The sequence below is a fragment of the Cyprinus carpio genome, chromosome B5 (genome assembly GCF_018340385.1).
Source record: "Cyprinus carpio isolate SPL01 chromosome B5, ASM1834038v1, whole genome shotgun sequence".
NCBI lineage: Eukaryota > Metazoa > Chordata > Actinopteri > Cypriniformes > Cyprinidae > Cyprinus > Cyprinus carpio.
In genome coordinates this window covers 17936341-17946221 of record NC_056601.1, presented here as the reverse complement: position 1 = coordinate 17946221, position 9881 = coordinate 17936341, and the positions used below count along the sequence as shown (strand labels likewise).

The 9881-nt window shown below is 34.9% G+C and overlaps 1 protein-coding gene across 1 annotated transcript; it reads right to left on the bottom strand.

The window, feature by feature from the left end:
- Positions 1-60: 60 nt before the first annotated feature.
- fam81b (family with sequence similarity 81 member B) lies at positions 61-8701 on the bottom strand. Its single transcript, XM_019086878.2, has 7 exons — positions 8075-8701; positions 6958-7076; positions 5141-5270; positions 4397-4503; positions 1926-2061; positions 1164-1359; positions 61-469 (listed from the first exon to the last, which is right to left on the bottom strand). The coding sequence occupies exons 1-7, from the start codon at positions 8270-8272 to the stop codon at positions 336-338; spliced, it is 1020 nt and encodes a 339-aa protein (XP_018942423.1). The 5' UTR covers positions 8273-8701; the 3' UTR covers positions 61-335.
- Between the last annotated feature and the right edge of the window lie 1180 nt (positions 8702-9881).

The window sequence follows — 9881 nt, the reverse complement described above, 5'->3', positions numbered from 1 at the left end:
CAGAACAGTTCATATTCCTAATCGTTCAGCATTGAGTCTGCATGAGTATTGTGCGTCTAATCTTGGATTTGTCGTAATTGTACCTTGATTGAATTTCATCAACAATGATTGTTCACTCAGAATCTGATTTCAAAGTCTGGTCCAGCAAAAAGAGATTTAAAGGCAATGACCTCACAGAAGCTGACTAAATCCTTTTTTTTCAATCTAGAAAACAAATGTAGAGCTTATTTGTTTGTATTGTCCATCTGCCCACATTCTGCTGAATCATTCTTGGTGTTCTTGGTGTCCACAGGTTGTATATTCCAGCATATTTGTCTTCTAAAAGAATGATCCAGTCAGGGCTCCTTCAGTGCTACCATGTTTCTCTGGATCTGTCTGATGTCTCGTTGCAGCTCTCCTTTGTCCAGCTTGGCTTTGGTGTTGCCAATGTGTCTCAGAGATGCAATGGCATCATGAACCGCATGGAACCCTGGCAAATACAAATAGAGGAGATCACCTTCAGAAAGCTGTGGGAGCATTAACTCTGTGGCAGAAGAGTGTTAAGATGTTTCATCTATAATGCATCACCTGCCTTCAGTCCGTCACAGGAGTCTCAAAGAGAATTTGAGAGCAAGTACAGTACATTTCAAGTCAGGAGGTTACAATGAATGTGAATTCTTTGTTCTGTTTGTTTATTGAGGTTGATTTGGTATTTTGTACTGAATGCTTGGAAAACAGTGTAGTCTGTCAATCCATAACTTTTGGAAACAGGAAGGAAATATAAATAAACTAATAAATGTCATATCTGGTAAGGTGGAAGATACCCTGCAGGCTTAAGCTTTTACAAGCAAACAGCCTGGAGAAACAGCCACAAGAGAGATAAATTGGGCCGCTCATTTTGGTTGGTATTGCATGGCAGGCAGCTAGAACACAATCTTTCCAGTCTGTTTTCAAGAAATGACATAGCATGTGATGTGCTAGTTTACTGTTCAGATTTTGGCTTACAATGATTTGTCAATTTAGAGGTGTGGGCAAGAAGGCACTAAATATGATGGATTAAAAAGGTCTATATTATACTTCAGCTATTTATATACAGTTTGGAGTCCAAACTTTTGAATTGTAGATAACAAGTTGAGATGTTCTAAGGGCTTATTATGGTTATGTCATCCTAATGTAAGACTTGCCTGACTGGTACTCCCTCCTCATCTGCTCTAGTTCTTCTCTGAAGCACTGCTCCAAAGTGTTGATCTTGCTGCTGAGTTTGCTCTCTGAGCGCTTGGTCCTGTCAGAAGATTGCACCTTCTCCAACTGTGCCTCCAACCTCTCCAGATGACTAGAGAGAACAGCGATGTTCTCCTTTAGCTCGCTTTCCACTTCAACCTAAGTACATATTTTGCACAGATTATGTACATATAGTCTAAATTGTCAATGGATATGACAATGTAAGTTTATTTGGTATTGCCAGACTAGATCTGCTACACACTGCTGCTGCAGAGCAAGTACCTTCTACTGCCAATAGATGCACAAACCTGCTGCTATGCTGCTGCATGCATAGGTATACATAAATACCATAACATACAGGTGGAGCTGGGGGAGGTGGAGGGTTTCTGAAGTCCATTGAGCCAGACTATTTAAATGTTGAGCTAGAAAGCTCAGTGGCTTCAGAATCAGCTGAGGCCAATTAGCTTGTGTCATGTAAATGATTTGATGCAAAGGACATATCAGTCTGTCCCATCTAGTGTTTAATGACTTAACTATATACTGTATATATAAATTATATATTATTAATTTAAGTATATACATCATTTACTAGTAGGTGTGCTCTCTACAAAGGCCTTTCATTTATAGTTTGACTTTGAGACAACAAACGTTAAACCACAGTGACATTTCACTATGACATAGCACACTTGTAATGTTTACTCAGAAAGACGCATTCACACATGTACCACTCTGTCCTGCAGCAGTGTGCGCAGCTGCTGGCTGCTCTCTGTGTGTAATTGAACTGTGGTTTTCATCTGCTCCTCTGCCCACTTCCTCAGTCTCACTGTCTGTTCCTCCACCTCCCTCAGACCACTAGAGATCCTGCATAAATATACATAAATACATACATGCCACATTACATACTAAATTGCATTAATCTTCTATTGTAATAACTAATGCCATTAAGATATTGTGATTATGGCAAAGCTATGATATAAAATAAATTCCGACATCTTATGTTTACTGTTATGGAAATGTCAGGTCAGGTCAAGGCGTCTTTTTGTCTTTTAAATTTTACAAAACAATACCAATCAGTAGTATGATATTTTTATGTTACTTCTTCAGTATTTGCTGTCTCGTAACTCTTTTAGTGTTTGGCAGAAATGTTCAATGGCTTTTTAATTGAAGCTAAAACTATACATAAACTGACTTTCAAAAACAACTCTATATTCATTGAAGTAAAAAGTGTGTCAACTAGGCCCGATCTCATTTATAAATGTTAAATTGTGTCGAATAGACATCATTCTCACATTTGTGCTCATGCTATAGTTCCCAGTTTCCTTCTCATTGTGTTTATTTCTCTTTGGCCCATATACTTCTCTTCATGTGTCACTGTAAGCTATCTTGACACACCACTATTACATAACAGGCCAAGCATAGCCAGCCAATTGCTTTGATTCTGTCACACCATGATAGTACGTTTTCCACTGGGATCACGGGCAAGGCTCCATTTCTTCTGCCATCTGTGCTCCACAATGCAGTCAGGAGGTAATAAAGTCACCTTGTACATGCCATGATGCCCATGTGGCAGCACATAGACTGGCATTTGCACTATTTGGAGGGATATCTGGTGAGTCATTGGTTCCCCTGGGAGCCATTTGGTGCCAAAACACCAGGCGCTTCTCAAGTTTCCTATTTACATCAGTCTCAACAGAACAAACTCTCCTGACAGCAGATTTGATAGAGTTGGCCGGTGGGAAAGTATTGCAATAAGTGATGTCAGGGCTGTCAAGTCCCTTCACTACTGCCCTTCACAATTTTATTAGAAGAAACTAATGGCCTAAAATAGATTTCGGCAACAGGTCTGATGTTTGTTTCTTTTATCAATTATTGTAAATATTAGCAGTCCCTCAGCCCAAACCACTTGAAAACATGTCTGCCAAGTAAAAATAAATAAATGAAAAATTTAATTCGCACTTCAGTATATTCCAACTTGACATGTCACATTTGGTTTTAGGAGACATGCACGATTCAATGTTGTTTGGCCTTTTCTGTTTCTCATCTTTTCTCTTTTCTTTTGAGCATGTCAAGGAGCCATGTTTTTCTTTTTTGCTAAATACAATAACATTTTAAAAATGTACAAGAACAAGTGCCAGAGTACAAAAAAAACCTAATAACATTCCATTTGAAGGACACTTTTACAGTATGTCAGCTGTAAAACAGTAATTCATTTCTTCTTAATGAAACTTTCCATATCAAAAACATTTTTGTTCAGTATGAATACAATTAAAGCAAAAAATTACAAATGGTTTCCTTGTCATTTTACAAGTCACAAAAGTAATCAGTATTTATTTTAAAATGCTCCAGCAGATGTTTTACAGTTAATATATATTTTAAGTAATTGTTCTGTGAAACTTGATATAGAATCTATCTGCTGTTCAGAATTTGCACCAATTCAAATCTTCAAGTTGTGTTTTTAATGTCAATAAATAAGAATCAGTTTTTGTATTACATTGTTAATGGACATTGTTAATAGCCATTCTTTACATTGGTTAAGTGAAGGATTCAATGACTCATAAAGACAGCCCACTAGTTTAATTCTTGTATGAATATTATACTTTCAAAAAGTTGAAATATAAAAGCTGTCACTGAGGCGGACCCTTTCAAATCTTACTAATATACACACTTTAGATATTAATATGCAAGATAAGATACTTTAAGATACTAACAGGCACTGTTTAAGGGTAAATATTGTACAAAGGTGTACCTTTTGAAATGGTACTGCCCCAGAGACAGCTTTTCAGAATCAGAATGAGCTTTATTGCCAGGTATGTTTACACATACAAGAAATTTGCTTTAGTGACAAAAGCTCCTCAGTGCAACAGAATGACAGTGACAAGACAGGACACAGATAATAAAAGAATAATATACAAAATAGCAAAAACAATACATAAAATAGACAGTTTGTATGTACAGGTACAGTATGTTATGTGCAAATTTGAAATGTAAATAAGTATGTGTGTTAATAAATAAATGTATAGTAGTGTTTTGTGTTCTACATTGTCAAGTGTTCTTGAGATGGTTTGCCTGAGTCCTGAGGGAAGAAACTGTTCCTGTGCTTGGCCGTTCTGGTTTGTATGTTTCCTTTTTTTCTGAGAGTGTACATGTAAACCAATTATACAAGTGACTACTGAAAAGTGGCTTTAATTGCTCTTACTTTAGATCCTGTCGTTGTATCTCCTTCTGTAAATCTCCAGTGGCATTCCTCTGAGAAATGAACTTCTCTGACAGTGACACCTCTAGTTTTCCTATATCCTGAAACAGCTGGCAGATGATAAGACAATATAAAATACAGCTGTTAACACATTCACTTCACATGTCCTTCTAGCTCCAAACTGTATCAAACCGAGCTGGTTAATTTTTTTCTACAAATATAAATTTGTTAACTAAGAATGTGTATTGCCATGTTTTGACATCAGTGCAAGCTAGTGTTCCCATGTGCATTTGACACACACACATAAGCTCTGGCTGTCCTCTGCCCCTTTCATTTTCAATTACCGTTATGGTGTGTGGTGCCCACTCCCCAGAGCTAATGCACTGCAATCGCTGTGATTCACTGTTACTCCCCACACAGTGACCATGCACAGACTTCAGTATTTGGATGACAATGCTGCAGTTTCCCCAGTGGAAAACTCATGCAATTTCATATCTAATGCACATGCTGGCTTGGTCACAATATTATTTATTTGTGTATGCCTAAGTAAAGGAAAACAAGTGCAGACATGCCAATGCCAGAAAGAACCATGGTCTTACCATATAGGCTATGTATATATTTACATATGTTAATACTATGTTCTTTGACATACACCTTGTTTTTGCAAAGAGTTGATATTACATTAATTGCCTTTGCATGAATATATTTTGACATTGCTCTTCAATGGCCTGGCCATTAACGTCTCACCTTGAGCTCCATGTCTTTCAGCTTCAGCTCCAGCCCAGAGTTTAACTTGCTCACTTCCTGTTGGAGTTTCAGGATGTCCTGCCGTCCAGCACTAACGTCTGATGAAAGTTTAGCAATGCTAGCATCACATCTAAGACAAAAAGAAATTTTAACAACTTTAAGTATTTCGTCTGTTCCAATTTGAGTTTTACTGACATAGCAAAATATTCCATAATTTTGCCAACATTTTCATCTAAATATTTTTTAAACATGTAAACACTTTTGAGCATATTTTACAAAAGTATATCATAAGTTGCTTAACCACTGGCCACTGACCTTTCAAAATAACCCTTTGGATATATTTCATTAATTTTCAATAAACAGTCTGTTTAGTCTGTCTGTCTACTCTTTATTTAACATGACCTTTATTTTAAGAAAACAAAAATTGTTTTTAATAAAGTTCCTTTTGGTGTTTTTGCATTGCAGAAAACACTTTTTGATACATTTTTGCTTTCCACCTCGCAAAACTCTTCTTCAGTTGCACTATGCAGCAATAACATCAATATTTTATGTTTTTAAAAGTGAATTATCAAAAATAAAATATTGATATATTATAATTATAAGGTCATAAACTATTTAAAGTAACAGTTAGCAGCAGTTACTTCAAGTAAAAACATAAAGTAGGTTTTTTTCATACAAGATACAAAGACATTTTTCCTAAATTTTCTTCACAAACAAAAATTGTGGAGCATTTATGGAATTGTAAAGATTGCAGTTTGACCTTTTGAAATAATAATAAAATAATAAATAAATAAATAAAATGTGTTTATTGCAATTTGACATTTTGTCATCTAAAAACGAGTGACCTCATCTGCCACTGTAACTCTAGAAGGACTCAGAAGATGTCAGAGAACTTCTGATTGGTCACATCTTGTTTGAGCACAACAGGAAAGAGTAGTTTAGATGATTTTAATAAGAGAGGAGTCAAAGGTCATGCAGCAGGTAAACATCTCCAACATATCAGTTCATCTCACCATTCCCAGTCTTCTGTGTCTATGCCAGAAAGGCGTTGCTAACCCATTAACCTCTATCTACTTCAACAGAAATTTCTGTATAAATATGAGGCTTTTTTGAATAAACAACGCCAAGAAGACATCTCTCTAATAAGTTTACAAGTTAACAACTAAGCTGGTTGTTTGGAAATATATATTCTTACTGTCACATCTATTTTCTGTTAGTTTCAGTATCATGGACATTTAATTTGTATTCATTAGTTCATGTGTTTTTTTTTCTTCTTTTTTCCACTCTTCCTTTGTTGTCATGCTTACTGTGATTATTAGTTGTTCTGTTCAGCTGTTTCTATTATTTACCTCATTCGCTGTGCTCCTCCTGTATTTCCTCAGTTCAGTGTCTGGTCATATTTGTGTTTTGGAGTGTTTACTGCTGCCTTTGTGTACTATTATTATTAAAGATTCATTTTCTGTTTGTGCACACACTTATGACACTTACACGAGTGATCATTTTATTTTCAGCCTCATTGTTATAAAACATCATTAGTAACACAATCATAATCATTTATGAATCACTCATAGTATTGTGAAATAACAGCCTAGTCTTTGAGTTCATGGTCATGTAATTAAAATTATAATTGTTTTTGGTGCAAAAATAGTTAACATTATAAGTGGACCTCTGGGAAAATAAAATGGAAAAAAAATTAAATTAGTGTTTAATTCATCTTGTTTCTTTAAAGCAAAACAAAACTAAAACTAAATTAGGTTAAGTTAAGTTAAGTGAAATATATTGGGACATCTAAATAAAATCTTGGTGTAAATTATGACCTTGCCACTCTGCCTCTGAGATCCCCAATACCCGTCATGTTCTTGTGATCCAAGCTCTTGACTGCAAAAGCCGTCCCTGCAGCAAGGTTGTCTCTCTGGATAATCTGGGCTTCCAGCACCTGGGGAGACAGAAGATTGTTCTCTCCTCACGGTCATATAACAGTGTGATTGCTCATATCAGCAGTCACTTACTGTAATCACAGTTTGACAGACTTCAGTATTTTTCCATTATAATGCAGGAGTAATTATTAGAAGGATCTTGAATCAGCATCTAATTTGGATAATGTACCTTGAGTACATATTTTATCATTTTAGAGGGAAAGACAGAAGTGGTTTAGCCCAAGCAATTACGCCTATATTCTTATTTTTTTCCATTGCTAATCAAGCCTGTGTTTCCTGGTTACGTCATTACTTTTCAGGGACAAAAAAGCCTCATTCTGGCTATGTTGACTGCTGAGCTTTGATTTATTTGATTCATTTATTTTTTATGCACATATTCTGCATAATGTATCCCATCGGGTAAATGGCTCTGCTGGCCGGCATTTTTCCTCAAATTGTACCTTGATCATAAAACACTTTCACACTAACAGTAAATGGAAAACTTTGAGATGCTTTGATTATTGATCTAACTGTCAATCAATGTAATTAGTTCAGACCTTTCTGAGAAACACCAAAGTAAACACAACAAACCCCTTTCACATTTACAGGGTACTCAGAAGCAGAAGTCTTCATAGTTGGGTAAACTTTTATAGTGGTAAATGGAAAATACAACAATTATATTTTAAAATAAAAATATAATATAACACAATACAATTAATATAATATAATATAATATAATATAATATAATATAATATAATATAATATAATATAATATAATATAATATAATATAATATAATATAATATAATATAATATAATATATAGCATTTTGCACCTGGATGTCTTTGCTAGGCTGTTTGACTGATGGGCATTCATTCTAATAAATTATTAATTCTCATTTTATGGGATAATATAATATAATATAATATAATATAATATAATATAATATAATATAATATAATATAATATAATATAATATAATATAATATAAAAGTAATTATAATTGTTCATTTTGCACCTGGATGTCTTTGCTGAGCTGTTTGACAATGTGAGTTATGATTTGAATGTGGTTCTCCAGTAGTTTTCTAGCAGACGACTCCATTAGGACTGAACCCTGAGTTGCACGTAGACCAGTCACCACATCGTCCCTGATCTTCATGGCTTGTTCCAGTAGAATGCTCAGAGTGCGTTCCTGATTGGTCATGCTGCTCTCCATATGTCCTATATAAGCATTTAATTCAAAACATAATTACATAACTAGCACTCATTTGCTAGAGCCCCATTTTATTTAGTTAAAGAAAAGTCTGGCACTTAAAGAATTTTTATTTTCAAAGGCTTGTCACCAGAAACTTAATCTCTTCATCAAAGGCAAACATCTCATTACAGTGTAATGTGAATTTATTTGGTGTCAGTTAATATTGTAAAATGTTTAGTATAATTAGTAAACAGAGTCTGAGAATGCTTTACTTTATAAAAGAAACCTCAGTAAACAGCCATACTGTCAGATGAAGCTTAATCAAAAGCCTTTTGAAGCTGCAAGAATGCAGCCCTGTTTTCTCTTACATCGCATTAAATGTAGTGAGCATAACTCAAGGGCTCCAGCAAACTACATCAACTATCGATTATCTGCCACTGAGTACTGTTTCAACCTGATGAACTCATGAATAAAGTATTCATTTAGCAGGAATGAATCCTTTTGATTGATCATTTACAGTTTTAATATAGCCATCCATCATAACATAGCAGCAATGACAAAGGAATATATATATATATATATATATATATAGAGCAGAGTAAAGCTGAAATCTTTACTTACTTGTGAACTGTTTCCCTGTAGTCTATGTTTGTTTAGTCTGATCTCTTAGCTACTGCATGGCATGTTCTGACAGGAGTGTGTCATTACTTGACAACTAGATAATGCAGACAATTTGCAAATATGGTATTTAAAAAAAAAAAGTACATCTGTTTGTCTTAATATAATGTAATTACTACTAATTAACATTCTATTCTGGAAATGATGACAGCTTTTGGATGATGCAGTTCATCATCATGCTATAATTTGACAAAAATTAAGTACTGAGATATAAGCCAGATATGTTAATTCTCATGGGCTTCTCTGGCCAGAGTATAGCAGTAATGATTTCCCTTTTGTGATTTGTAACACATCTATTATGCAATAGCAAATGTACTCAGTATTCCCACACCTCAAAGCTAAGTCGTGATGGTCTCTTCAGGGGAATTGTTAATGACCTAATGTGTGCTGTTACTTGCTGTGTGTAAAATCAATTTGATACACATAAACATTTTAAACATCACAGCTCTTCGTCAAACAGACATGCCTTTACAGCAGTTGTTACAGCTTTTATAGAATTAAATAATTCAAATTCTAAGATCTTTGAAAGGAAATTTGAGTGGGTTTTATTGTGGGTGGTATACTCTTGGCTTTGCCTTCACTTTTAAACCGATAGCATGGTTATTTACACTGTAAATGCTAGTAATTGTAATGGAAAGCGAATATGAAAATGATATACAGTTAAAACTTGTCGACTCTAAAGGTGTCCTTACGCAGTAAAGCTTATACAGCGTGTGCCTGCTCAAAATGTTGAGTAAATGTGCAATGGCGCATAAAAGCCAGACTAAATTATGCCTGCTCAGAACCACCGCTCTTGTATCAAAGTAGTGTAATTGCTGTGTAAATGCATTTATGCCTCTGTTCCACATTAGACACACCTATTCCACTTCCGAAGCACTTCTCTGCCACCTTTGCAGTTTAAATTTGCAATATGAGTTGCCTCCCCATGTATGTTAAAAAATTTAACGTCATA